This window comes from Aspergillus welwitschiae, assembly GCF_003344945.1.
Source record: "Aspergillus welwitschiae strain CBS 139.54b unplaced genomic scaffold BDQ94scaffold_29, whole genome shotgun sequence".
Taxonomy (NCBI): domain Eukaryota; kingdom Fungi; phylum Ascomycota; class Eurotiomycetes; order Eurotiales; family Aspergillaceae; genus Aspergillus; species Aspergillus welwitschiae.
The window spans coordinates 178,447-205,800 of record NW_020798723.1 but is presented as its reverse complement, the minus strand read 5'-3'; the positions used below and the strand labels follow the sequence as shown (position 1 = coordinate 205,800).

At 50.1% G+C, this 27,354-nt stretch overlaps 8 protein-coding genes across 8 annotated transcripts; 4 read left to right on the top strand and 4 right to left on the bottom strand.

Annotated features, from left to right (window-relative positions):
• Positions 1–59: 59 nt before the first annotated feature.
• On the top strand, positions 60–2,213 carry BDQ94DRAFT_67810 (FAD binding domain protein). Its single transcript, XM_026776307.1, has 3 exons — positions 60–774; positions 839–1,329; positions 1,404–2,213. The coding sequence occupies exons 1-3, from the start codon at positions 143–145 to the stop codon at positions 2,036–2,038; spliced, it is 1,758 nt and encodes a 585-aa protein (XP_026623535.1). The 5' UTR covers positions 60–142; the 3' UTR covers positions 2,039–2,213.
• Positions 2,214–3,667: 1,454 nt separating this feature from the next.
• pmcB (putative calcium-translocating P-type ATPase(PMCA-type)) lies at positions 3,668–7,978 on the top strand. Its single transcript, XM_026776306.1, has 4 exons — positions 3,668–4,854; positions 4,920–5,350; positions 5,405–5,547; positions 5,601–7,978. Exons 1-4 carry the CDS (start codon positions 3,871–3,873, stop codon positions 7,793–7,795), a joined length of 3,753 nt encoding a protein of 1,250 aa, XP_026623534.1. The 5' UTR covers positions 3,668–3,870; the 3' UTR covers positions 7,796–7,978.
• A 336-nt stretch (positions 7,979–8,314) lies between these two features.
• On the top strand, positions 8,315–9,245 carry BDQ94DRAFT_67769 (actin-related protein 2/3 complex subunit 5 family protein). The gene is made up of 3 exons (XM_026776304.1): positions 8,315–8,322; positions 8,396–8,850; positions 8,937–9,245. Exons 2-3 carry the CDS (start codon positions 8,492–8,494, stop codon positions 9,151–9,153), a joined length of 576 nt encoding a protein of 191 aa, XP_026623533.1. The 5' UTR covers positions 8,315–8,322; positions 8,396–8,491; the 3' UTR covers positions 9,154–9,245.
• On the bottom strand, positions 8,936–10,565 carry BDQ94DRAFT_67794 (uncharacterized protein). The gene is made up of 2 exons (XM_026776305.1): positions 10,240–10,565; positions 8,936–10,173 (listed from the first exon to the last, which is right to left on the bottom strand). Exons 1-2 carry the CDS (start codon positions 10,498–10,500, stop codon positions 9,337–9,339), a joined length of 1,098 nt encoding a protein of 365 aa, XP_026623532.1. The 5' UTR covers positions 10,501–10,565; the 3' UTR covers positions 8,936–9,336.
• Positions 10,566–10,855: 290 nt separating this feature from the next.
• On the top strand, positions 10,856–13,087 carry BDQ94DRAFT_181167 (putative dynactin Arp1 p62 subunit RO2). The gene is made up of 2 exons (XM_026773834.1): positions 10,856–11,239; positions 11,306–13,087. The coding sequence occupies exons 1-2, from the start codon at positions 10,896–10,898 to the stop codon at positions 12,996–12,998; spliced, it is 2,037 nt and encodes a 678-aa protein (XP_026623531.1). The 5' UTR covers positions 10,856–10,895; the 3' UTR covers positions 12,999–13,087.
• A 936-nt stretch (positions 13,088–14,023) lies between these two features.
• On the bottom strand, positions 14,024–15,135 carry BDQ94DRAFT_172901 (40S ribosomal protein eS7; the record flags this gene model as incomplete). The annotated part of the gene is made up of 3 exons (XM_026772047.1): positions 14,024–14,387; positions 14,546–14,628; positions 14,980–15,135. The coding sequence occupies 3 exons, from the start codon at positions 15,133–15,135 to the stop codon at positions 14,024–14,026; spliced, it is 603 nt and encodes a 200-aa protein (XP_026623530.1).
• Positions 15,136–15,447: 312 nt separating this feature from the next.
• Positions 15,448–17,234, bottom strand: BDQ94DRAFT_148589 (Rab family GTPase). The gene is made up of 4 exons (XM_026767217.1): positions 17,170–17,234; positions 16,780–17,021; positions 16,608–16,671; positions 15,448–16,452 (listed from the first exon to the last, which is right to left on the bottom strand). The coding sequence occupies exons 2-4, from the start codon at positions 16,861–16,863 to the stop codon at positions 15,812–15,814; spliced, it is 789 nt and encodes a 262-aa protein (XP_026623529.1). The 5' UTR covers positions 16,864–17,021; positions 17,170–17,234; the 3' UTR covers positions 15,448–15,811.
• A 181-nt stretch (positions 17,235–17,415) lies between these two features.
• BDQ94DRAFT_148587 (uncharacterized protein) lies at positions 17,416–18,108 on the bottom strand. Its single transcript, XM_026767216.1, has one exon. It carries the CDS (start codon positions 18,063–18,065, stop codon positions 17,808–17,810), a length of 258 nt encoding a protein of 85 aa, XP_026623528.1. The 5' UTR covers positions 18,066–18,108; the 3' UTR covers positions 17,416–17,807.
• Positions 18,109–27,354: the final 9,246 nt, after the last annotated feature.

Genomic DNA, 27,354 nt, shown 5'->3' with positions numbered 1-27,354 from the left:
AATATAAACCCTGCTACTTGCACAGACTTGAACAATCAATCAATCAATTAATTTACTATATTATATTATACTTACTTCCCGCGAAGCCTCTACTACCACCAACTCCACACAATACATATACCACATACCAATCCAACCAGACATGGTAGGCAAAACCACACAATCATCGACATCCTTCCCGGACATCCTCGATGTCCTCATCATCGGCGCCGGCCCCTGCGGCCTAGCAGTCGCCGCACGCCTCCGTGAAGAAACCCCCTCCGCCATGTTCACCGACGACGAACACCAACGCTACCACTGGATCAACAAGCACAGTGGCCGAATGGCGCTGGTGCAGGCGCACCGCGGGAAACTGAAGGGCGTCAAGGCGGAGAAGTGGCAAAAATATGATGACACCCATTATTCACGGAGGGGGTCTTCGTCTTCTTCTGGCTCTGGCTCTGCTCCACCGTCGTTGTCTTCGTCTGTTTCGTCTGGTGAGGGTATGTATATGGGAGAGGGGAGTAAGGGTGGGGATGAGAATGGGGGCATATCTACGCTCGTACTGGATAGTTCAGGGGACAAGTGGATGGAGAGATGGAACAGGGCGTTCAAGACATTAGAGATTGAGCAGCTGAGGAGCCCGATGTTCTTTCATGTGGATCCCAGGGATCGGGATGGGATGTTGGCGTATACGAGGGAGGTCAGAAGGGAGAGGGATTTATGGGAGATTTCGGGGTGCGTGGGGAAGGAGTTGAGTAAGCATAAGAAGAAGAAGATGAGGTCGAGGGCGCAGTGAGTGAATCCTTCGTTACATACAGTGACTGTCATTCTGTTTGCTAACTATGTGGGTAATCAGGGCCGTTGGGGAAGTGGAGATTGATGAAAGAGATCGTAAAGATTACTTTTCGCCGTCAACGGATTTGTTTGGAGATTACTGTGGGAGCATTGTATCACGGTACGGGCTGGACGCGCCGGGGATGATCAGGCAGTGCGAAGTAAATGATATATCATACGACTATCATTCAGAATTGTCGCCGTCTGACAAGATCTTTACTGTTACTACGGCGGAGGGCAATCGGTTTTATAGTCGTGTGGTGGTGCTGGCTATTGGGCCGGGGAGGACGAAGATACTTCCGTTCAAGCTGTCCGGTGAGGAAGAGCAAGGTGCTTGTCATAGCACGGAGATTCGCATGTTTCCGAGTATCAATGTGAAGGCCAAGATTAAGCAACGTCAGGAGACGAACGTGGTAGTTGTTGGGGGCGGACTGTCGTCAGCGCAAGTGGTGGACATGGCCATTCGGCGAGGGGTGACCAAAGTATGGTTTCTTTTGAGGTCGGATTTTAAAGGTAAGTGGGCATGTTGCACAGCCTCACTGCATGTTCCATTCAGAGGTGGGGGATGCTGACCAGATGGCTTCTAGTCAAGCACTTCGACCTCGCATTGAACTGGATGGGCAAGTTCAAGAACTTCGAAAAGGCAGCATTCTGGTCCGCAGACACGGACGAGGAACGCCTTGAGATGATCAAAGCGGCGCGTAATGGCGGCAGTATCACGCCACGGTATCAGAAGATTCTGAAGCAACATGTGGCAGCCCATCGGCTTTCTATACACCCACGCACCGTCATCTGCGGCAAGGAGTACTGCGCCTCGCGCACATGGCGTCTTACGACAGATCCTCCGATCCCTGAACTTCCTCGCATCGATTATATATACTTTGCAACAGGCATGCAGGCCGATGTGAATGAGCTCCCATTGCTCCAGCGCATGAACCGTGAATATCCGATTGAAACCAAGCAGGGATTGCCTTGCATCACGGATGACTTGATGTGGCAATCGAACGTGCCACTTTTCTTGACGGGCCGGTTGGGGTCCCTTCGTCTGGGACCCGGTGCTGCCAATCTTGAGGGAGCGAGGCTAGGAGCGGAGCGTATTGCCTGGGCGATGGAGGATGTGTTGGGTAGAAAAGGATCAGAGGATACGGGATCTGAACGATCCAAGCAGTGCTTTTGCGGGTTAGGGAATCGGTATGCTGAGCTTGCTAACGTGGACGAATAAGCCAAGGCAATGAGTAAACACGAGATTAGGATCCGAGGCTGTCTGTGGAGGCTGTAGTACTGCATCTGCCTGCGGAGTATACTTCTGAGGATGGCTCATGATGATGAAGATGTGCTTCTAGAGACATGAATACTATATGTTAAATTACCATACGGTATGGAATTTACGTACGCATTTATGAGTGCATATGCAGCAAATAGACCCGGTACTACCTGAATAACACTGAAATTACACATCGTATGTATATTTGGCGAGGCTGATTCGGGCAGTTTGTTCATGTTGAACAACTGTGCTGCCTGCTAACACAACTTACCCACCTTCATCTCATCTCATCCCACCAGATCACTGCTTTGTTGCATCCGTGGTGTCATTTCCCCATCAACCGACAGATCAAGCTTCTAAGCCTCACTCAATCGTCCACCTCAGCTGGCAAGATGCAAGATTTGCCATCCTGAAGTCCACTCAGCAAAGGCTAGACACTCACCAGCCACACCCGCAGTGCCTGATCAGAGCATCCAATCTCCGCATCCGAGACAGGTCGGAGCACCAGCATGAATTAATCGCCGCACTCAAAAGCCTCGTCATGCACAAAGCCTCAGCCAGTTGAAGTCATGACGCCACATCAGATAATCTAATTTCCAGACTCTCGGTGATTTCCTCAGCCACAGAGGGGGCGAAACAACTGAAGAGGCGAATAGGAACAATTGGTGGGAGGTGTGGCGCAGGAGGTGTGGCCGTGCAACAGGAGATCTTGACAAACAAACATTCTTCAGGATAGAGTCAACGTGATGAATGCTCGAGGCGAATGAAAGGCCGGATCTCCAATGCGCACTAGGCAATCTGGAACGCAACTAAAATCACTGGCGGCAACGGCATGTCGCGACTCCTCATTGACCGACTAATCGTCTGACTTCCGAACTAAACGAACGAGGCGCAGCCGCCCGCTAGAAACTCATTTGCTGGAACTATACCTCACCCGGCGGCAACTTCCAAGGGCCACTTTCTCTCGGCATTTCCCATCTGGAAGGGTTGAGTATGCGCTGATTGCAACGCTCCACTCAGAGTTCAGCATGCGTCATTTGTCCATGGATTGCGCGCGCCTCGCTACAGTTGATGAAATGTGATTGCAGGCTTGTGATCGGAGGTAGACCCTCCCTCCTGGTTACTTCTTGCTTTCTCATAGGAGAGATAAGATTACACTGGAGATGGACAGGAGCTCCGTCGGCGTCTAGACTGAGCAATATAACTTGCTTTGGTAGAGTGGAGGTGTCATGGCGTCTTCAACTTTAAGATAAAGCGCTTTGGGTATATACCCCCGCTCGTTAGTTGCACCATGGGTCATACTTCTCTCCACCCCTTGGCCTACGCCGCCGATGATAGGAGGACTGAAGGAGGCTGTGCAGCGCGATGTAATGCTACCAAGCATATGGGTCAACTCAACTCACACACACTTCATGGTTGTTTTGGCGTATGGCAAAAGCCGAACGCTTGCTAATCTCTTCCTCGGACCTTGAAACCGCTTCCTTTTCCATCCCGTGCTGGTTGGAAGGACCCTTGGCATTAATATTTTCTCTTCTCAGTGCCATGGGCATACGAACCAGGCATAAGTATTGATACGAAGAATTTCGATATGAGACTATCAGACTATTAAATTTTAGGCTACCCTTTTCGGAAGCACAGCCCCCAGACCAGATCTACTAATAACGGGCGTCTCTCGGGCACAGAACCAAACAGTAGCAGGAGCAACACTTTGCGAAGTTGATACTGCATTTACCCGGATTTATGCCCGTTTCTTTGTCTTTGCCAAATCAGATCTCGTTCCGGTCGCATCAATGCAGACCCCAGACGAGCATCCTCAGTCTGACTTCTTGAACCCTTTTGGGGTTTCAGATAGAGAGGTATGTTCGATGGCACTAGAGATTAATGGGAGAGCCATATATTCAGACACTTACCAACAGCAGCATCCTGTATCACCGGGCTCAACACGAACAAGCATATCATCTATTCGACCTTCTTCACCCACAGACATGGCGTCCACTCTTTCGCCAGACAGACTCAGGGTACGGAGTGACACGCGGACGTCGGCTCAGTCGCTTGATGGCGAGACGTTACGACCGCGTGCAGACTCCACCATCTCCAGTGCAGATACAGCTGTGAGATCGAGGGCCAACTCTGAAGCCACTAATGCCCCGACCAAGATGGAGTACGATGATGTTTCGGTGGCCGATGCCTTGAATCCCGACCCTCGAAACGAACAGGACTTCATAGTGCCAGACAATAAGTTCGCCTTCTCTCCAGGACAATTGAACAAGATGCAGAATCCTAAATCTTTAGCTGCGTTCCAGGCACTTGGAGGCATGCAGGGGTTGGAACGGGGGCTGCGGACAGATCTGACATCGGGTCTGTCAGTCGATGAGACTCTCCTGGAGGGTTCGATCAGTTTTTCGGAAGCGACTTCCCCTGACTATGCCTCTTTCAAGGAGACCGCTCCTTCGCACATTAACGCCCCGATCACAGAGTCTAGTACGCAATTTCAAGACCGCATAGGCGTGTTCTGCCAGAACAGACTGCCGGCTCGGAAATCAACGGGATTTTTGAAGCTATTTTGGCAAGCCTACAACGACAAAATCATCATCTTGTTGACGATAGCTGCTATCGTGTCGCTTTCTCTAGGTATCTACGAGACTACGAGCGAAGGTAGTGGAGTGGACTGGATTGAAGGAGTGGCGATTTGTGTGGCTATCCTGATCGTCACCATCGTAACTGCTGCAAACGACTGGCAGAAGGAAAGACAGTTTGCTAAGCTGAATAAGCGTGTAAGTGCTTACCTTTCTCCTTTATGCACGATATTGCTAGTGAAAGCCATTACTGACTTCTTCAGAACAATGACCGAGAAGTCAAGGCTGTCCGGTCCGGCAAGGTCTCTATGATATCGATACACGATATCACAGTCGGCGACATTCTTCATGTCGAGCCGGGCGACTCCATTCCTGCGGATGGAGTTCTCGTTTCGGGTCACGGCATCAAATGTGATGAGTCTTCTGCTACAGGAGAATCTGACCAGATGAAGAAGACTGATGGACATGAAGTCGGGCGGCTGATCATGAACGGAAAGGCCACGAAGAAACTCGACCCGTTCATGATCTCGGGCAGCAAGGTGCTTGAAGGAGTTGGGACCTATCTAGTTACGAGTGTCGGACCGTACTCAACCTACGGCCGGATCTTGCTATCTTTGCAAGAATCGAATGATCCCACACCCCTCCAGGTCAAGTTGGGTCGACTTGCTAATTGGATAGGCTGGCTAGGCTCAGGGTAAGAACGGCACTCCTTCTATTTCAGTAGTGATTGTTGGCTAACTGCTTCCAGTGCTGCGATTATCTTGTTCTTCGCTCTGTTCTTTAGGTTTGTGGCGGATTTATCACATAATTCCGCAACACCTGCGGCCAAGGGAAAGGAGTTCGTCGACATTCTCATCGTTGCTGTCACCGTCATTGTCGTTGCGATCCCTGGTCAGTAATATCTCTGTGCTAGACTTATAACTTTTACTAACTGATATCCACAGAGGGTCTGCCTCTTGCTGTAACATTGGCACTGGCATTTGCCACGACTCGAATGGTCAAGGAGAACAACCTTGTTCGCGTCCTCCGTGCCTGCGAGACAATGGGAAATGCAACAGTAATCTGCTCCGACAAGACCGGGACACTCACCCAAAACAAGATGACTGTTGTGGCAGGGACCTTGGGCTCAAAGAGTTTCAAGCATACTCCTGGCGAGGAACGTTCCTCTGACGTCTCGACTCCTGCTGAATTTTTCAAGCAATATTCAGGCAAGCAGCGGGGCCTCATCCTTCATAGCATCGCCTTGAACTCTACTGCGTTCGAGGAAGAGAAAGATGGGTCGAAGGAATTCATCGGCAGTAAGACCGAGGTTGCTCTGCTACAAATGGCCAAAGATCATCTTGGCTTGGACGTTACTGCAGAGCGTGCCTCTGCGGAAGTTGTCCAATTGATTCCTTTCGACTCTGCACGTAAGTGCATGGGAGTTGTCTACCGAGAACCTACGATGGGCTACCGTCTCCTTGTCAAGGGCGCCGCTGAGATAATGGTCGGCTCATGCACGACGCAGATGGTCGAGACAGACTCTTCTCACGGCCAAATCTCCATTGATGCCTTACACGAAGGAAACCGACAGGCTATTCTAAGCACAGTTGAAGCTTACGCGGGTCAGTCTCTACGGACAATCGGACTAGTGTACCGCGACTTCTCAAGCTGGCCCCCGAAAGACGCCCGGTGCATGGAAGATGACCCGACTTCTGCCAAGTTCGAGGATGTCTTCCGTGAGATGACCTGGATTGGTGTCGTGGGTATCCAAGATCCTCTCCGACCTGAAGTGCCCGCTGCCATCCAAAAGTGTCATGCGGCAGGTGTGCAGGTGAAGATGGTCACTGGTGACAACATCGTAACCGCCAGCGCGATAGCTTCATCATGTGGTATCAAGACAGAGGATGGAATTGTCATGGAAGGCCCCAAGTTTCGTCAGCTTTCCGATGATGAAATGGATAGAGTCATTCCTCGCCTTCAAGTGCTAGCTCGCTCGTCACCTGAAGATAAACGGATTCTGGTGGCACGACTCAAGAAATTAGGCGAGACTGTCGCCGTGACCGGTGATGGTACTAATGATGGACCGGCGCTGAGAACAGCTGATGTCGGCTTTTCCATGGGGATTGCCGGGACAGAAGTCGCTAAGGAAGCCAGTTCAATCATCCTTCTGGACGACAATTTCAAGTCGATTGTCACCGCCATCGCATGGGGCCGGGCCGTTAACGACGCCGTGGCGAAGTTTCTCCAGTTTCAGATCACGGTCAACATCACAGCCGTGGTCCTGACCTTTGTTTCGTCTTTGTACAGTAGCGAAAACAAGAGCGTCTTGAACGCGGTGCAGTTGCTATGGGTCAACCTGATCATGGACACATTTGCAGCTCTTGCCTTAGCGACTGACGCGCCGACGGAGAAGATCCTCAACCGCAAGCCTGTTCCCAAGAGCGCGTCACTATTCACAGTGATCATGTGGAAAATGATTCTCGGCCAAGCCCTCTATCAGCTGGCTATCACCTTCATGCTCTACTTTGGTGGAAACCACATTATTGGTTCGCGACTTGGAACCGAAGACCCGCAGACGGTGCTCAACACTATTGTGTTCAATACCTTTGTGTGGATGCAGATCTTCAATGAATTTAACAACCGACGACTGGACAACAAGTTCAACATCTTCGAGGGCATGTTTCGCAACTACTGGTTTCTAGGAATCAACTGCATCATGGTCGGCGGTCAAATCATGATCATCTTCGTGGGTGGAGAAGCTTTTGGCGTGACCCGTCTCGATGGGATCCAATGGGCCATCTGCATCATCTGCGCGCTGGGCTGCCTTCCATGGGCGGTTGTTCTCCGTACGGTCCCTGATGGGCCATGCCAGGTTGCTCTCGACTTTGTCGTCCGATGCATGAACTTTATCTTCAAACCTATTGGCCGGGCTATGGGCCATCTTGCAGCCATGATTCGCTCTTGTCTGCGGCCGGTAAAGAGGACAGCCCAGCGTGTTGTGAAGCGCGGTGCGAAGGAGGAGCAAGAGATGACCACTGATGCCTTGCCCGACGAGGAGGCAGGCACAGCATCGTTGCATGAGGTAAAGAGAGAGACGACGCCGGATGTTCCTGTTACATCAATTCCAGTGCCTCCAATCACTATCACGACATCTTGATGATTTGTTTTGATGTTTTATTAGCGGGTTTTCAGTTTTGTATATATGGGTACTCAGCGATTAAGCATGCGTGGGTATGCAGATAGTGGATGGAGTTGGTGGCATTTGGTTAGATTCGAAACAAACAGTATATGTACAACAGATAAATATAATCTCCAAAATATTACCTTTTACGATGAAGAATGTTGAACCCGATAGTGATGATTTTTATCCTTCTCGAGGTTTTGTTTCAAGTACTTACTGAGTAGTCTGGCCCTGACAGGGGCTGCCTCAGGCCCGCCGGCCCGCACTCCGCAGCAACTCTCGCTCTCCGCCGCCACTTCACCCTCATCCATCACCACCATCTTCCCCAGGAGCTCCTGATTCCTTCTGTCCTTTCCAGTCCGCGCTGTCAATTCATCCCAGCAAACTATAGCAAGGCTGTACTCATATATCTCGCTAGGAACACCACACCCATCCCCTCCTAGCCACCCACCGCATCTCTCTGCCTTACCACCTCCGTCATCTCCTTTCCCCGCGGACGCCTGGTAATGACGCTGCCTACCTCCTAGCTCCAGCACCAAACAACCACAACCACTAACCAGGGATATTCACTACCAGATCCAGACCTCCTCAATTGACAACACAACAAACCCTTCCACAACCCAACTCAATTTATACACCCACCCCTAAACTTCCAGCACAGCAACAGCAACAATGGCCCAACTCAACTACCGCACAATCAACATCGATGTCCTGGACCCCGAGTCCTCGATCAACTTCCCCATGGACACTCTCCTGCCGCCTACCCTCCCAGCCCCGACGACCTCCGGCGCTGCCGCCTCCGTCGTTAACCAGGTGCGCCAGCTCCTCCGCAGCGGCGACAACGAGGGAGCTCTGCGGTACGTACTCGAGACGGCGCCGCTGGGCGGCGATGACCGCGCGAAGGAGGTGCATCTGGCAGCTGTCGTGGAGGTCTTGCAGGGTATTCGTCAGGGGGAGATGAGTCGCGTGTTGGAGGCTGTGTGTACCGGTGAGGGTGGGTCGGAGAGAGCGGATTGTTTGATGAAGTATTTGTATGGCTCCCTCTACTTTTCTAGATGATGAGAAGTGGTTGTTTTGGTGGTTGTGGATGTGCATGCTAATGACCTTTGTTGTATAGGTACAAGGGCATGGCGGCGCCGACTCCTAGTAACGCGGCACAGTCGCCTCGCATGTCGCCGCAGAGTACGGGATTTTCGCAGATTCAGGCCCGCAATCTGGGTGAGGGAGGTGGCGGACAGCAGATGAGTGTGTTGTTGAACTGGCATGAGAAGTTGGTGGAGGTTGCGGGGACGGGGTCCATTGTTAGGGTCATGACGGATCGGAGGACTGTTTAAATCTTTTGATTCTCTGTTGTTGTGGTTTGGTTTGTTGTATGTTGAAGATGGAGGTGCGTTTTGTGTACTCATGTTCTTCGTCAGGATGATATCCTAGATGTCCCTTTTATTTTCCCTTTTCTCGTCAATATTATACAAGCACCATGTTCTATACTATACATGAACCAGCCCACTTGATCATGATCAATTACCTATGGAACCACCACCCAACAAATCCTTCAAGTTCAACTGTCCACTTCCTCTCTCCAACGGCTTCGCCTGTCCCTCACCCTCCTTCCACCCAATCATATAAATCAACCGGAACGTCGCCGGCACTCCCCTAGCTCCCTCCTCCTTATGCAACTCACGATAAATAGCCTCATTCGCCAACAACACATCTCTCGAAATGGGCCCCAACTCCCGATGCAAGATGGCATTATTCTCCCCCATCGCCTGCAAATCGCCCATCAACGCAAACGTATCCGGATATTCCACCACAATATCCTCCACATCCACTGTCAACATCTTAAACCCGGCCTTATTCAACAGTCCCCCAACATCCCTCACATCCGCCAACGGCGATACATGCGGACTGACACCCCCGCGCCGCTCCAAATCCGCCAACTGCAACGACGTCCGCAGCTCGAACAACGTATCCCCGCCGAACATAGCCGCAATGAACGGACAATCAGGCTTGAGAATGGAGTTGACTTGCGCCAGCAGCGAGGGCAGATCATTGATCCAGTGGATCGAGAGCGACGAGAGCACCGCATCGAAGGAATTCTCCGGAAAGGGAAGGGATTCGAGATCCGGGACAATTTGTCGCTTCAAGGAGATCTGGTCGTTGAAAGGCTCGTCTGCGTCGCGGTAGAGAAGAGCCTCGGAGGTGTCGACGCAGGTTAATTGCCCAATGCGTGTGCTGAGAGGCGGGGAGCTGCCGTTGGGAGCGTCGGGGTCTGGGTCGGGCATTGTGAGAGCGCGGGCAATGTTGCAGCTGTTGGCGCCGAGATCGAGGACTTGGGGAAAGGTGCGTTTGATGTCCTATTGTATTCCATTCAGTATGCTTTCTCTATCTGTCTGGTGTTGTAGGTTGGGGGGAAGGTATACCAGCAACCGTTCACATAGCCGCATGGCTACTTCATCTTTGATGTAGTCGGTCTTGCGGCTCTCCTCGACATTGCGGGCTGCGCGGTCCTTTTGCAGGTGCTTAGTTTTTCGATTGAAGATTTCCATGACTGGGTTGCCGGGCGTTTGACTGGCGTAGGTGCGGCGTGATGGGCATGATGGTGATAATGTGTAGGACGGTGTGCGTCTGTTGTAGATGCGCGGGGAGCGCAGTGCTGGTCGGAATATGTGAGACAGAGACATTCTGATGTCTCTGAGTATGTATTGGAGTTGAATTGCTGGGATTGAGAGGAGGGATGGGTTTGGAGGGAAGGGAAAAAGTTGGAGGCAGTTCAGCAGCGGAACGTGACGTCGGCGAGAAATCCAATCGATCTCCGCATTTTCTCCCGCCACGTCGCGTCCTCCTGTCGCGGGGTTGTTCTCTCTACGATTTTTAATGTGTGATGGGTCTTATGGGTTTGTTGGAAGCAGATTTCAGTGAGATATCAGCTTGAATTGTGTCCTGTATGATTATATTCACTGGTGTTCTAGGTCTGGTGCTTCCTGCTTCCCCCTGATGTTGTTTTCGGGCTCCCATACTGATTTATTGATGATGCGCCCAGAATGCAATAAGCAATATCTTGACTGAATTTTTCAACATGTCACGCCCCTTCCCTTACACCTTCATATCTTGTCCTTGCGCCAACATCCCCGTTCCTGACCCGGCGAAGAAACGGAGGTCCAGGGAGTCGCCGCAGAAATCCAACAACCCCGATCAGCCCAAACCTCTCCTGCGCCCGGATGACGACGAAGATGAACAGGCTTTCGATCCTCGGTCTCCGCGCGCCAATTTCTCTCTGTATCCACCGGAGCAGCTGCTTTACTGCGAGGATTGCCATCAGATCAAGTGCCCGCGATGCATAACCGAGGAGATTGTGTGCTGGTACTGTCCGAACTGCCTGTTCGAGACGCCCAGCAGTATGGTCCGGAGTGAGGGAAATCGGTAGGTTGAGCAGGATATACACGTCCTCAAGCCTTTACAAGTGTGTTCTAATGCGGTAATTGCTAGATGTGCTCGCAATTGCTTCAATTGCCCGATATGCACCGCCCCTCTGGGCGTCAACACCCTCGAAAACGTCGTGACAGGCGGCACCAGCCAACAAGGCCCCTGGGTGTTGTCCTGCGGATACTGCATGTGGTCGACGCTGGATATTGGCATCAAGTTCGATAAACCGACCAACATTCGGACTCAATTGTCCAAGATGACCGAAATCACTCCTGCTCGCTCGAGACAAATGTCCCGGACGTTCGGGGATCTCAAATCTCCCCTCTCCACATACTCTTCTATCGACGAGCACTTCCCACCGCCAGGAGAGAATAAGCCCGAAGACTCTCCTCTAGACCAGCCCAGCGCTCCTCTCACCACAGATGCCCGATTCCACGCACTCAAGAACTTCTACAAGAACCAAATCTCTGCGACATCCTCCTCCCCAACCGACCCCCTAGGCATGGACTTCGGCTCCGGCTTCTCCTCCCCCGGTGCCCTAAACCGCATCATGTCTCTCTACACCTCCTCATCCCGCCTCAGCAGCCTCTACGGCGGAGCCAACAAAAAGCCCAAAACCAAACCACCCGTCATGCGAGAAGCCCTCACAGCCAGCGAGGGGCTCAAGATCCCCTCCCCAGACGCCGAAGATACGCTGATCCAACGCATGTCCTCCCCGGACTGCGGATGGGACGGCCTCGCCTCCATCGAACAACGCGGCTTCCAATCTCCTGATGCCCGGTTCGTAGAGGACCTCCTCCCGCTGCCCGTGTTACTTCGCACGAAACGATCCAAACGATGCAAGTCGTGCAAGCACATCCTTGTCAAACCCGAACTTAAACCACAGTCCACGCGGTTCCGCATCCGCCTGATTGCCCTCAGCTACATTCCCTTACCGACGTTACGGCCGCTGAATCCCAGTCCCTCCCCAGCCACCACCACCACCACCACTACCACTGTTCTCCCGACGCCCTCAAGTTCCACGACGAACCCGAACCTGGACGCTCTCTCCCCGCTCCGACCCATCCAACTCCTCCTCACGCTGAAGAATCACATGTTCGATCCCGTCCGCGTCACACTCGCCACGCCATCCGTCACCCCAGGCCGCGTGGCCTCCAAAGTAACTATCCTCTGTCCGCAATTCGACATTGGCGCCAACAGCGATGTGTGGGACGAAGCCCTCCAGGGTACTTCGGCTACCACTACTACCACTGCTGCCGCGGGCACAGGAACTGACCCCCGCGGATCCCGATCCGGAGGGCTTGGCGTGTACGAGAAAGTCGCCGAGGCCGGGAAAGTCTGGGACAAGGGACGGAACTGGACCACCGTGGTGTTGGAAGTCGTACCAGGGACATTACCTGGTGGTGCGAAAGAACCCCCCTCCTCCACCAACAAGACCAAGAAAGACAAGACGAAGAAGAAGAGCCCTACCGATGACTTAGACGAGCAAGATGAGAACACTGACGATGACGAGTCCGACTCTGACCCGGGTTTCGACTGGAGCGGACAGACATCTGATCCCAACCAGCAGTTACAGCCGGATGAAGATGTGCTGGAGATTCCGGTGTTTGTGCATATGGAGTGGGATTCGGATAATCAGATTGATAGTGAACAGGCGGTTGGAAGGGCCGGGGCGGGTGGGAGTGATACGGTTAAGAGGGAGTTGGCGTATTGGATGGTGTTGGGGGTGGGGAGAATTGTGAGGGAGATTGTGTAGATAGATAGATGGTTGTTTGGTTCCATTGGTTGTATAGAGGGTGATGGATGTTGGTGATACCTTGTTTTCTCTAGATATACATATACCGTATTTTCTTTTTACTAATTCTCATTTCCAGAGCATACCATAGTATCAAATGCTGGTGGGTATGATTGTAGTTCACGTCTGATAATACGATGGTTAATCAACACACAACGAACCCACAATAGTATAAGGCTTAGCCAACAGCCTGACAGCCAGTAAGTAGTACCTAGTAAGCCTTCTAATTACGAGCTAACCTCAAACCAGGACTACTAGTAGTATGAGTCCCAACTACGCTACATTTACATTTCAATATGAAAATATGCTACTACTACTACTACTACTTCCCCAGAAAATCAATACACCTGGAAAAGGAAGTCAGAAATCATACACTCGACATCACAATGCATTTTCTTTTGAAGGTGTTCCCCTAGCCCTATAGCTACCAATCACATTTCCTTCTCCCTTTCTTTTTTTTTTGTAGCTAACATGACAATGACAATTGCAACCAAGACGACAATCACTTGACTTGACTTCCTTTCAAACCCCCCTCAATCCTCAATACCCGGTTTGCCCGAAACCCCCAACAAACCATGTACCAGAACCGACCGACCGAAAGAAAGAAACCTGACCAGAACCTCACTGTCTCAAAATCTCAACCCACAGAGCCGCAAGCAAGCAAGAAGGTGACTGACGGGTGTGGTGGCGGGGGAGAACATGCAGGAAACAAAACAAGAGGGGGAGGGAAGATGGGGAGGGGAAATCGTAGATTGAAATGTTTTGTGTGTGTTCTGCATGCCCCCGAGCCACATGCATATGGTACGTGATTTGAGGAAGTCGACGAAAGATATGAAAAAAGGAGGGAAAAAAGGAAGAATAGGACGAGTAAGAAGAAAATTGAGGAAGAAGTAGTCAAATCAAATTTTAGTCTCTTGTCTTGTCACATTTGTCACTTGTCAAATTAAAAAGGAAAAAAAAAGAGGAAAAAAAAAATTTGATCCTTTCTAGTAGTCGGCACCACCCTGGGGGAATTCAAAGACAACAGCACGGCCAGTCAACCGACGGTAGACCTCGCCGTAGGCATCAAGGCGGTGGTCAACACCACCACGCTCCTTCTCGTCCAGGATGACCTTGAGGGTCTTGGAGCCGTCCTCCTTGGTGCGGGTACGCTTGCCGACGATCTCGACGGGGTAGACGAGGTCGGTGAGGATGGCGTCGTGGACAGCAGTCAGAGTGCGGGAACGGGGACGCTTCTGCTTCTGGTTGGAACGAGAGCTGGCGGAGCGCTTGGGGCGGGGCAGGATGCGGCGCTGAGCAACGAACAGAACGTGGCGGTCGGAGAACTTCTTCTCGAGCTCACGGGTCAGGCTATAGATATCATTGTCAGTTATGGTTCTGGTGTTTCGTTTTTTTAGTTGCCAACACTCCGGGGGTTGTGGGTATCATGTGGCTGGCACATTCCGGGGTTGGTGTTGGTGTAGATTTATATGGTGTGGAGGTGATGATTGTGGAGTGGAAAATCGTACCGCTGCTGGATCTTGTGGAAGCCCTGGAGGAGAGGGACAGGGACGAAGATGATGACTGCCTTCTTGCCGTGGCCGACCTCGACCTATTGTGATAGTAGAGTCAATATCAAATTGCGCACAATCCGAGAAAACAAATAATTTTCTCATCCCCAGTTCGCGCAGCAGATCAGAGTGTCGGTCGGTTGTTGAGACGGTTCAATTCGTTTCTTTTTTTTTCTTCTTCTTCTATTTCTCGATGCTGGTGGTATTCAATCCCCAAGCACACGTATACATCATCCAGGTGCGGACCGCACACACGCACAATATCCACATGGATATTTGATATTTCCCCAAAACGTCTCGTATGTTGGCAATTTCCGCGATTCAAAAACTCTCGACGCCTCTGATCTGTACACGGACGGAGGCTATGTATGAAAAAACCAAATCATCCTTACCTCACGGGCAGAGACAAACTGCAGGGGCCTGAGGGTGGCCTTCAGGTCCTGTGTGTTGCTCTCGAGGTCGAAGAGAGCACCGGCGATCGCGGTCTCCAGCTCGGAGGGGTTCTGCCTCGACGGCGAGTTGATGGCGATCTTGTTGATAGCAGCCATGATTGCAGACGAGCGACGGGTAGCTGGCTGTGCTGCGGATGCTGCCTTCTGTCGTGAGGTTGGTTGTCGAGGTTGGTGGTTGAACGGAGATCTCTCGAACGTCCTCCAATTTGCGCTTGGGTCGGCTGTGGGATCGGAGGCTCGGCCTCTCGCTTAGCGGGTGGCCGTAGTCCCGTTTGGGACTAGTTAGGGGATGTCTGGTCCCGTGACTCCTCTGCCCTTTTCGGATCATCAACCATTAACCATCTACATTGCAGTATGGCGAGAAATGCTTGCTGTCTATCATACTAATTATCATATAGAACAATATACTGCATCTGTATCGCAGAATTCTTATTCTATGATTATGGCTGACTGGCAATGAACCTGACTGGTTCTCTGTACAAATCTTTGCCATTCCCTTAATCGCCATACTAACTCTGCATAGTCATCGAAAACAAACAGAAAAAGATAAACAGGTAATGCAATATCATAGCAGAACAGAACACTCAAGACGCCGGGAAATGAGATGGCTCAAGCTGCATGTCAGTCTGGTCCTGACGGTCGGGGAATCACTGCCGCAGGACATTACCGTGTAATCAACCTGACATTGTATCTGAACAGTAAAAAGGGGATTGCAAAAACGAAAGAAGCACGACCAAAAGCCCATGACACGCTGCAAAAAAAAAATCCGAGATTAGCAGGCACACCCTTCCTTTGCAGTTGCCGGGCCTCGCTCCCCCAGGTTGACCCGCGAGTCTTCGGCCGGACGACCGCTGTTCAGGCTAGTCTGGCCCGTGCCAGCGCCACCTGCTCGTCCGCTCTTCAGGCTGCTCTCTGGGATCGCGTTGGCAATCGCAGTAAAGACATCCACGACATTCGTGCCCGTCTTGGCACTAGTCTCGAAGAACAGGAGACCCTCTTCCTCTGCGTAGGCGCTAGCTTCCCGTGTAGGCACCTTCCGAGCATCGCCGGAAGTGACATCCTGTGCTTCCTGAGGTTCTTCGGCGGTTTCATCTGCATCGGCCGTAGACGATTCGCCCTCGGCATCAGCGGGCGACTCCCCGGTCGCCTCGTTCCCGTCGTTTGTCAAATCCAGCTTGTTGCCAACAAGAGCGATCACAATGCCGGGACTAGCTTGTCGCTGGAGTTCCGCAACCCAGTGCTTAGCCTTTGTGAGAGAGGACGGTTTGGTAACATCATAGACCACGAGCGCCGCCTGGGCGTTACGGTAGTACATGGGAGCGAGCGAAGCGAAACGCTCCTGACCGGCGGTATCCCAAATTTCGAACTTGATCGTTCGCGTAGGCAGGGAACATTTTTGGGTAAGAAATGCAGCTATGATAGAGGCAATGACATCAGCATCGGAGATACGGCCACTTTCGGAAACCAAGAAAACCGGGAACAATTTCCCTTCTTCTTCTTCCTTTCCCTCTCTCTCTTCCCAATCCAGAGAAAGTGATCTGTAACTGCCAGAGTCGGGAAAAGCTTACCTCCAATAGTTGGTTCTTTGTTTTCTTGGAAATCGTTGTTGACAAATCTCAGCACCAGGGAGGACTATAATGGGCAATCATCCATTGCGTTCATTGTCAGTATTCTTTCTTCTTTGGTTACTCAGGTACCACGCGGAGGTCAAAGCAAGGAAAGTGCCGAGGTTGGTCGTACCTTTCCCACAGCGGCTTCACCCAAAAGTACCAGCTTGACGCTGCTACTCGGCTTGGGGGTATTTGTGCTGGTTGATTCAGACATGGCTCGAGAGCCCAACGAAGGCGATGATGGTATGCGATCAGGTCGTCTTGCAGGACAAGCCCACACTAGGAATGATTATCAATCTGGAGGATGATTTCAGCTCGCGAAGGGCGGCTCAGGCCGAGCGGATACAGAGAGCACTGCTCGGGAGTAGTAGCCTGAAGGAAGACGTAAGCAAGACACACGAGGGAGTCCGGATGAGGGAGGGGGGGCGGGAGGAAAGGGCCAGAATCGAGCAGGGGTAATGTGACGGAGGGAACATTGGAGGGAGAAAATGAACAAATGAGAAGGAGGTATACTACGCACCGGTACCAGAGTGAAATGGCGGTGGACGGGAAAAGGTGATGGAGAGAGAGCGCAATGACGGCGAGAGAGAGGGAGAGAGAGAGATGCTACGGCCTAGGTAGATACGCAGTGAGGCGGAGGGTGAAGTAGAATGACGGCGCGATGCCTGACTCGGTTAGCGCGCCCAAGGCGGACGGGCAGTCACGGGATGTTCCCGCAATTCTCCAAACAGAAAAATTATCTTTTTATTTTTGTTGGTGCTCGTCAGGAACCAGTCAGTACTTCGATGGGTTCTGGTCCCATGGGGAAAAAACAAACGGGCAGTCAGACAGAGAATGAGACAATTGTGGCTCTGCGGGTAAAACCAGGTGACAACAGCGGAGAGGTACAGGCTGGAAGGGTTTAGGGCTGTTTGGTGTTTTCCTTCTGTCCAGTGGATTTCCCACACTCGACCTGTAGATACATCCGACGTACATGGGAAAGCAAAGCTGCTCCCTAAACTATCTCCTGAAACAAAGCAGCTTACCCGTGACACCTGCTGTCGATACCCATCGAGACATCAACCGGCTCCAACGCAGAAGAAGATAGATAGTATCTCCTCCCTATTCTCAACTGTAATTCCATCATTGGGGCCTGATTATCGCGGGAAATGCGACAGATCATCTTTCTAGAGCAAGACTCCAAACCCCGACCATCAGGGCGCCCATGATTGGTAGGCAAGCGATCTGGCCCAACTCAACGCCAGAAATTCCCTTAAGGTGCATATCTATAGGTCGCAAAGTAGGCACGGGGTAAACAACAACAACAAAGACCGACAGAACAACAGCATGCCATGGCGTCTGAGCATGACGTGCCCATAGGTCTCCAACGGCCCATGATCGCCGGCCAGACAGTTGGAAACGCCTCCCCAATGGCATCCAGTCGTGTCACGGAGCCAACGTTGCACGACATGATTTGTGCAGACCCGGTGGCTGCCCAAAAAAGAAGCACATGCACGCCGTTCGAACTTCTTGATTCTCGGCCAGGGATCCACCTAGATAATGCCACTGCCCTTCCCCCGGCAAATCAGATTGAAGGCGCTCTCTGTGGGCTCCCGTCAAACAACCCTGAAGACAATCACGGTTAGATGTCATCGTCGGGGTCTCGTCCGGGTGCCGAAATCCTTCCCTCAGTTCTCCCCCGTACGGATGCGGTGGGTTTGCGATTTTCACAGTATGGGAGTGACACGCCAGTGTAGAAGTAATAGTAGTAATTACCCAAATCATGAACTCCTGTTTATAGTTACCAGGAGTAGTGTACACACAACACCATTCGCCCACATTAACGCAGCCCCATGAGTAAAGCTCATTTGGCTCTAGAAAATAAAGAAGCATTGAAGAATCCAGATTCAATTTTTAGCAGCAAACTGTATTAAGGAGCAAATGATGACGAAATTGGAAGAAATAGGAAAATAATGAAATCCAGGTATTTGACCGCGAGGTCCATCGTTCTAATCTGTCTTTGGTATCAATCCATGTATCCCAACTCAAAAAAAGAAATAACCCCATCCTGTCTATTCCCAACGCCGGTAGTAAAGCAGACCAAGTAGAAAACAACAAATCTCGACAAATCACTTTTGGTGGAACAGATCATAGACCTGAGCTGGTTCGTGTCGGCGGATTAAAGGTGTATGGAGGCAAAAAAAAAATGGTCGATCGAAGAATTGAAAAGAAATAGGTGGTGGCCGTGTCGTTCCATGGTGAGAAGAAAAAAAGAGTCCACGGCCGAAAGGGCGTGATTAGAAAGTATGTAGAAACCGAAACCAATGGCGGCAAAAGGACAACGCAGTAAAAGCAGGAAATAGTAGTGGTACAGGAACTATGATTCGTTGTTAGTCGGGAACCAGATCACCCGGGAAATGCTGTGTCTAGGCAACTTACAAGCTCGACTTCATAGTAGTCACGTCAAACTCCAGGAGCCATGCGCCAGTTGCAAGTCACAAATAACTTTTCGCTCGAGAGAACAGCAGAACAGCAGCATGTGGTTGGCAGATGTCTCCAAGGGTTTCATCGGGTCGAAGGCGGCGGCGGTGGTGCACCCGGCTTCTTGACTCCGGTAGTGTCATAAGCTCCTCGTCCCATGTTGAAGGCTGACAGATCTCGCAGTATCATTGCAGATTCTGAGCGAATGGCCATGGTCAGATGCTGAAGGTCTTTTTCTTTTTTGGAAAGGAGTGGAAGACGGTGGGAAAGATATAGAGAAGCGAAGGCGGATGTTTTGAAGGGAGATGTGTGTTTCAAGCCTGGGAGAAGTGTACTCACAGGAAGATTAAATAAACACACGACGGGCCCTCCCAAAAAAGAAATTATTAATAAATAAAAAGAGCTCGATTATTATTCTGACTGTGCGTCGTGTTGATAGATCGTGTAAAGCGACTAGCGAGGTACCCAAACGATTCCCGGCAGCGAACAGGCGGTAACGACGCAGACAGATTGATGCAGGCTGCAGGTGAGATCGGAAGTGCGATCCTTATTAAGGCGCACAAGTCTGACACTGGGTTGGAGACGAGACAGGGTGGTGTAGGTCACGGCAAGCGTAGGCAGATCTGAGTAGGGCAGGAATGCGACGTCTAAGTACCAAGAAATGGGCGTGTAAGAATGAGGAAGGGTGGAGTCCTTAAACCCAGTCGACAGGTCGCTTTTTCTTTTGTTTTTTTCTCCTTCTTTTTATTCTCTTTGGACACTCATGCGGTTCGAAGACGTTTGTTTTCTTTTTCCCCTTTCCCCTTGGGAACTTTTTTCCAGGTGGTAGGAGAGCGACGAGAGATAAAAAAGTACGCGAGACGTGCAGATGATGGTAATAGGGAACAAGCGCGATCTGATCAAGAACCAGCGACCAAGGACACGGAGAGCGACTAATGCAGCCGGCAAGGAGGTGATCCTGGAAAGGAGCACGGAAGTGAGCTCCGTCTAATCCGGTAAAAAAAAAAGAAACCAAGCTAGACTGGACGTATCGCAAGGGAGGATGGAACGCGGCCTGGTAACGTCACGGCGAGGAGGATCGGGAATAGAGCCGAGGGCGAAGGGAATGGGCGGAAGTACGTAGGGAGGAAGACGAGAGGAGCTGGATGAGGAGGAAGGGTGAGTTTAATTGATTTTAGGAATGGATGGATGAAGAATTTAGTAGCCAGATGGTTGAAGGGGGTCCATCCCATAGATATATAGTGACTAGACCTTCTTACTTTATGATTATTATTATTATTTTATTTTTTTTCAGTTCTAAATTTTTAATGCTCAGATTGGGGTACTTTACAGCCTGGACAGAAAAGAACCTAAACTTCTGAAAGTAGGAAGTCAAAAAAAATAGAAATTCAGAATAAAGGTAGAGCAAGATACCTAATCTAGATACGGGGATAGACAGGAAAAGTAAACACAAAAAGAAAAAAACTAATAAGGAAAAATAAAATAGAAGGCGGAAAATCCAATTGGGAAAATGGAAAAACTACGGAGAGAGTAAGAGGCTAAAACTGGCTAGAAGAGTGTGTAAACGGAGCAATGACAGAATAATAGTAATACACCAAAGGCTAGAAATTTGAGAGAGACAGAGAAATTAATAAAAGCAAAATACGCATACAGTAGGAGTAATATTAACAATAATAATAATAGTAGAGCAACAGCTCTCTTTAGCATAGCTAGGCGGCTCTCCCGTCCCGAAGGTAAGGTACCGTAGTACATGAGAGGAGTGGGTGCGATCCATTTCCCCCTTTCTTTTTCTTTTCTTAGGGGTTTCTGGCCCCCGTCACCAACGTCGTGACGCCTCTCTCGACGGGAAACTCTGTAGCCACCTACTAAGCAAGAGGTAGTTCAGGCGAAGGTTGGTATTCATTATTGTTACGAGTTCGTCTCTTTTCCATCCCATCCCTTTGCTTCTTTGTCTGAGTCGCCTCATGTTATTCCCGGTCACTCAAATGGCTCTCTATCCGCATCTCCGCATCCCATCATCCCCCTTCCCCCCGTCAGCTGCTACTAGATCTTCCCGATAATGGCTGATACCTGGACACGGGTTCGTCTCGGAAATTGTAGGGAAACCACAGGAAGAGTCCGTCTAATCCGTAACGGAAGTGACCTTACCTAGGCTGTTTCTGAACAGAGAATTCCATCGATCATGGCCCAGTTCGGAGAAGACTTTGCCCAACCAGTCAAGGGACCGACCTCTCAGACTAAGAGTAAAGGTACTGTAAATTTGTAATGACACAGGGGAATCTAGCCACTCCTCAGCAGTCATCTTCATCATTCTGGCGACCACCACACCAGTAATGGAAAAAGGAAAATACCACTTCAGAAGAAATTTTGAGGTTCTCCACTGGCTGTACGGAGAACATCAGTCAGAAGCTAGGAACCGATTCTTCGGACGCGACGGGCAGGTTTGAGTGCAGGTGGGTGGGGAAGGCAGCCGCTCACAGGATCCCGCGGATGGATCCGAATCCAGCACCAATGGGTCCGCTGGGGCTTGACCTGATGCTTTCTCGCGTGGTGTTTGGGGGGGAAGGGAAGAACCAGAGTCAGGGGCCCCTGGATGGGGGAGGAAGGAGTCTGTTTCCCGGAAACCCTACGTATTCTAAATTCCATGGGATGCCATAGCTAGCCAGCCAGCCAGCTCTCTCTGGGTGCTTTTGCACAGCATGACCCCATGCAGATGTTTTGACTTTTCTCTTTTTTTATTTATTTTTCATTTTTTTTCTTTTCTTTCTACTTCCCTTTTTGCTCTTTAATATTTGCCTCTCATCCTATGAAACGGGGTCTCTGAATTTTCGGGCTGGATCTATTATTTACCAGTGGTGGCTGCTAAGATTTAGAGCGGCGCACCCTTGTCGGTAGCTCCCCCCTAACACGGCTAGACATCCTGGAAGGGCCGGAGTACCTGCATAGCCGCACTTATCTATCGAGCTCGACTACTGTACGATCGAGATGATCGAACTTTGATGGCGCCAACCATAGTTTGATAGGTAAGGTCCAGAGCTCTGGGCTATCACTTTAATCATCCTGGGCGTAGAAGCATGTACAAAAAGTACTTCAGTACTTTGACGACCAGCTGTTGTCTGCTTTCTTCCGCAATGGGTAAGCAAGCAAGCAGGCATTCAACCCTACGGGAAGTTGGCCTACTAACTAAGCCGCCGGGGATACGGAGGACCAGGGTACCTAACCAGGTTCAGAACCAATCCAGAAGCTTTCCGTCCGGTAGTTAGTCACCTGCTGCACTTTAGTTTGGAGTAGTTTCGGGAGACTATTCGCGACCAAGATCACTGTTTATTGATGGGCCTCCCCTAGCTTGGCCCACCATTTCTCCTGGTTGATTCATGTCAGCCACAGAGAAATTAGCACCGGTTTCTGTCAATTCTGGTCTCGTTTTTGTCTCTGAGTGAGCAATCAACATATACAGGTCAACTATCTACTAAGCGAATCCAAGCTGACTTCAAAACACTGTCTGTCTTTACTTTCTTTTTTTTTCCCCTCTTCATTTCCCGCTGGACTTCTTTTCCGCCCTCTTGATTTCTTCTGCGGTCTCTCAACTTCCTTCCCTTTGGTCACCGGGGGAATCGGCTGGCTGAAAGGGGCAGTGGGGCCCCCTAATAACGATCCATGATCCGGCAAATCCACTGTTACCCGCCTCCGTTACGTATTATTGTGCAACTCGCATTCTTCTCGCGCGCTTCTAGTCCTTCTAGCGCCCTCGCCCTGCCTGTTCGCCCCCGCGACCGCGGATGGAGCTGCGAGCGACCAGAACCAGCGCGCCGATTTTTGCAGGTTTTCGGTCCTACGATCGCAGACTACCATACTTTAGTAAACGATAGGCTCAATTTACGCTGGGTCCAGGAGCCCTCTAAAACTACTCAGAGAACAATCTGGATGCTCTTCTCCCCCCCCCCGGCAAATTGGGGGATTCGCAGCCCTGTGCGGATTTCTGGGGGTTGACATCTCCGGCTGTATGGAGGAAGTTAGCTTAGTTGCTTCTCAGGTAAGCAAGCTCCCACCCTTGTCTTTTGTTCTGTAAATTGTGGCTGGAATTACAAATTACCTGTCGCTTGACCGTCGTTACCCAGTATGGGCTAAATTATTCGACTCCACCAGCCCATCCCACTACATCATTCTTACCACTTCTATTCCTGACATTCGCCACAATGGGGCAAAGTAGTAACGTCGAGACGAGTGGAATTCTAGACTGACTCGAGCTGCTCAATGCCGCCCACGTTTGCCCAACCTCTTGCTAACTTGGGTTATCTTCTGATCCTCTGATAGCTAACTGCTTAGTATACCGTCTTGACGTCGCTGTAGATCTGCGCGGAGAAACAATGCCACAAAGCGCCAAGCGACGCATGTACCGGGATTCGCAACATGGGACACCCTGCTAGGCTGGCGCGTACGCGTGTTTCAATCCAACCGATGGATTTGAGCTAGCTGTCACAGTCACACAGTAGGCGCTTTATCTTTGTTTTGGGATGTCTGATTACACCTTATCTCACGACTGGTTCGTACTTTTTCCCGTCTGCTCTGACTAGCCAATGAGGTGAACCAATTGAAAGGAACATAGTTGGCCTTTTCTTTGTGGTCGGTCGAATAAGACGTTATGACTGCGTTAGCAGTAAGAAGTAAAGTTGCTGATAGCATCAGATTCCGAGACATGAGACCATCCCATCCAATGGAATGGCATGACTTGTATCTGTTCTCTTCCCATTACTTGCGACAAGCCGTCCTCGGCTACATGTGACACCTTAGCTTGTTTTTTTTTTTTTTTTTTTTTTTATCATCAGAATCCTGGACCAAACAGCCGAACCTACACCCACACAATAACAACCACACTACATCAATAATAATAGTACTCGTCAATTGACCCCCAGAAATCCAGGCCCAACAGCTGACCATCACCCTCCCACGCCCCAAACGTCCAGTAATCAAAATGAGCAACAGCAACAGAAACATAAACAAAAGGAAAACGCAAGCAAGTGTTCCACTCACTGCGCCCGGATGGGTCAAGTCAACTCAACAACCTCTTCCAGAACGATTCTAGAAGGCCCATCCGGATGGTTCTTCCCTTCCCCATCCAACCATGGTTCGCTCGCGGATCGTACCATCCGTCATGGTCCCCGGGACTCTATGCATCTAAACCCGCAGGCTGCCCAAAAAGAAAAAATAGTAACCCAGAAATACGAAATTGAACCCACAAATTGCAAAATCTACGATTATAAGGCAGAAAAATTCATGGTCCCCGTCTCAACGGCCCGAACATCTCCCCAAAAGAGGAAATTACTCGATAGGCGAACTACCACGACTCCATCATAAGAAGTGGATTTATCCTCCGTAATTGGCTTACGGGGGGGCTAGAACGGCGCTAGAAACCGGAGGAATGGGACTAACGAGTACTTTGGTCTAGCGAGAAGGGAAAGGGAACCGTTGGGCGGTATTGCCCTTTTGGAATTAGAGGAGACAAGGGAAGGGAAGCCAAAGGTAGTAAGTAGAGTTTTCTTTCCGGGTTCCGCAGACGCTAGAGAGTGTTTTAACTTGTGGATATAATAAATTTTATTGGGTCGGTCTTGGAAGGCCAAATCATTGGAAGGATTGAAGAGGATTGGGATAAACGGCATGACATAGATGGATGGCTGGGATCCTTCCGATCCGATATGGTTAACTATTTACTTGCTGGAGATAGATAGTTGTGCTGATTATTCGGGCTATCTGGCTATCTATTTGTCCGACTACTGACTGATTGGTCTGAATAGGGCGTTGGGGATATATTGAATTGGATAGATAATGCATCCATCCATTGAGGGCCGTCGCTAGTTGCTTGCTTACAACTCCGGTAAGTGGTAAGTAAACAGGAATCAGGCCACATGATCATGATTGGAATTAGTTTCATGATCCATCACTCCGGACTTTTGTTCTTGCAAGCCACTAATTGATCCCGCACAAGAAAACAGTGATGAGAAAAACTGACCTGTCATGTGTGGACGTTCATGTTTGTGATCATTCGAAACATGTCTAGGATTTCCGATGATGGTGGTTGGATGCAGATTGATTGATTGATTGATTGACCGATGGATCGATGGGCCGAAGTAACCCGAACACGGACAAGAAGTACCACTACTACTACTTAAGTAGATATGTACTTTACTTTACTTTACTTTACCTCCGGATGGTTCGTTCGTTGGTTCGTTCGTTCCCACAACCAGGTTCAAGGTTCAAGGGTTAAGCATGGTTTAGTTTTCTGCAAAACCCAAAATAACCAAATATGACTGGACATGATTCAGCCCGCATCGGCAGAGTGCATTAGCCATGCAGGAAAACAAATCTAGCAAATACATACTTACCTCAACGTTTCGTTTGATTTCATTATTATTTCTCGTGGAATGGGAACAAAACAGAATGATCGAGACTCTGTTCTACTGTACAGTATGCTGTCGCTGTATATGGCTGGATATCGGGGGTTTTCCCTGCAGCAGATCGTTTTAATTCAGCCACAAGAGAGATAAAATGATGGATGAATGTGGATAGATGCATACACATACTGCAGTCTGCAGAGCATATCCCAGATGAAGGTTAGAGAGGATCGACCGATCTGCTGTGGAACAGAGACTACTTACTACCCTTACTACTACTCTAGCTAAGTGGGAAAAAGGATGATGTGCTTCTGAAGAGGTCTGTTCGCCATTGCATAGTACCTTGCAGAAACTATGGGACGGGGAATGGGCGAGGTTATGCGACCGACGCAGGGGGAAGGTCTGCCTGCATTTGCTAGATTGATTATAGTTAATGCCAAAGCGTTTTTTTGGCCTCCCGTAAGTGAATCAGTACTTTTGGGAGAATTTACCCTTTTTTTTACTTCCTGTGCAGAAGCAGGACTGAAGACATTGTTTTACATGAACGGATAGTAAGTAAGTACAAGTCTTGCATTTACATGGTAGCTTAACCTGCCTCTCTACCCAGTAATATGTATGTGCGTTGAGTGAAGAAATCCCCGAAAGAGTGAGTGGCCAATTGCCGTTATGAGTACAGGTAAGTACTTCCTTGCTGGAAATCAATTGTCTCATTGATCTTCAATCAAGGCATAATATTCTTCACAATAACTTGAACCATCTCCATCCAAGTGGAACACGTGCCTTGACAGTGGCGCGTTCGCTCAACCCAGGAACCTGAACTTTAAGGCCGGAAACCTGGTCGGCTGGTACCTGCCAAGGCTCTAGGCAAAGTTCCTGAGCTGAGCTGAGAGTTGAGCTGTCTGTCATTCATCCATTCATTCATTTAGTTCTCGCCATAACTAATAACCAATAATGCAATCAGAATCCATGCGACATGACTGATCCAGTGAGTATGTACAAAGTAAGTAATTTGCAGTCTTACTTCTGTACTCCGTACCAAACATCACCAACAACAAAAATAACACGTCCAACCCGTTATCCCCAACCAGGTAACGATGATCCCCTTTCTCTTTTCTTCTCTTCCCCCCCTGATCCACCTTGGTGGTGCCTCACAGACAGAGAAAAGTCGATAACCCTATAGAGCTACAGCACTAGAGGCGCGCGGAATTGCAGCCGGCTTTCCTTTAGCGTCCACCTCACCCACGGGATGGCGTTCTAGAAGGGGGGGAAAACCTGATCGGATCGTCTGCAAATCCCTTTGGGTTCCCGGCTCATTATTACGAACGGGGGCTGAACTGAAAGAAAAGGAAAGGGGAGGTTTTTCCATTTACAGTGCGGACGAATGGATGGCGACTTTCGATAGATGGGATTCTTGATTCACTTGATAAGGATGTCCCGTGTCGCCCTGCTAATCTTTTCTTTTTCTTTCTTGTGCTTGCTATCTTTCTCCATTGTGGATTTCTCTCCTCTTTTTCTTTTCTTTTTCCTATTTTTCTGCTGAGGATGATCTTTCCGATAGCTAGATAGATAGATAGATAGAGATGGGGGAGGGGGGCCACGGACGGGCGGGATAGATACATACGTGATAAGTTACACAGCTACAGTAAAGTAAGTCAAGGGAAGGGAAGGGAAGGAAAGAAAGAGGTCCACGGTCCACTGGATGTATCAAGTTCCATGTCAATCCGACTAACGCATCCACCCGCCACTCTGGAACCTCATTTCGCTTCCCCGTTCCGGACCATATTTCAATTCCCCTTTTTGGGTCATGGTAGCAACTCTTCCTCCCCCCCCCCCCCCCCCCCCCCCCCCCCCCCCCC

Coding starts and splice junctions, on each gene's coding strand:
- BDQ94DRAFT_148587 (XM_026767216.1), bottom strand. CDS start 18,065: ATGCCATTGGGGAGGCGTTTCCAACTGTCTGGCCGGCGATCATGGGCC.
- BDQ94DRAFT_67810 (XM_026776307.1), top strand. CDS start 143: ATGGTAGGCAAAACCACACAATCATCGACATCCTTCCCGGACATCCTC. Junction 775..838: donor AAGATGAGGTCGAGGGCGCA/GTGAGTGAATCC, acceptor GTGGGTAATCAG/GGCCGTTGGGGAAGTGGAGA. Junction 1,330..1,403: donor TTTGAGGTCGGATTTTAAAG/GTAAGTGGGCAT, acceptor GATGGCTTCTAG/TCAAGCACTTCGACCTCGCA.
- BDQ94DRAFT_181167 (XM_026773834.1), top strand. CDS start 10,896: ATGTCACGCCCCTTCCCTTACACCTTCATATCTTGTCCTTGCGCCAAC. Junction 11,240..11,305: donor GTCCGGAGTGAGGGAAATCG/GTAGGTTGAGCA, acceptor GGTAATTGCTAG/ATGTGCTCGCAATTGCTTCA.
- BDQ94DRAFT_148589 (XM_026767217.1), bottom strand. CDS start 16,863: ATGTCTGAATCAACCAGCACAAATACCCCCAAGCCGAGTAGCAGCGTC. Junction 16,672..16,779: donor GTGAAGCCGCTGTGGGAAAG/GTACGACCAACC, acceptor TGCCCATTATAG/TCCTCCCTGGTGCTGAGATT. Junction 16,453..16,607: donor CAAAGAACCAACTATTGGAG/GTAAGCTTTTCC, acceptor CCTCTATCATAG/CTGCATTTCTTACCCAAAAA.
- BDQ94DRAFT_67794 (XM_026776305.1), bottom strand. CDS start 10,500: ATGTCTCTGTCTCACATATTCCGACCAGCACTGCGCTCCCCGCGCATC. Junction 10,174..10,239: donor GGCTATGTGAACGGTTGCTG/GTATACCTTCCC, acceptor GGAATACAATAG/GACATCAAACGCACCTTTCC.
- pmcB (XM_026776306.1), top strand. CDS start 3,871: ATGCAGACCCCAGACGAGCATCCTCAGTCTGACTTCTTGAACCCTTTT. Junction 4,855..4,919: donor TTGCTAAGCTGAATAAGCGT/GTAAGTGCTTAC, acceptor TGACTTCTTCAG/AACAATGACCGAGAAGTCAA. Junction 5,351..5,404: donor ATAGGCTGGCTAGGCTCAGG/GTAAGAACGGCA, acceptor AACTGCTTCCAG/TGCTGCGATTATCTTGTTCT.
- BDQ94DRAFT_67769 (XM_026776304.1), top strand. CDS start 8,492: ATGGCCCAACTCAACTACCGCACAATCAACATCGATGTCCTGGACCCC. Junction 8,851..8,936: donor GATTGTTTGATGAAGTATTT/GTATGGCTCCCT, acceptor TTTGTTGTATAG/GTACAAGGGCATGGCGGCGC.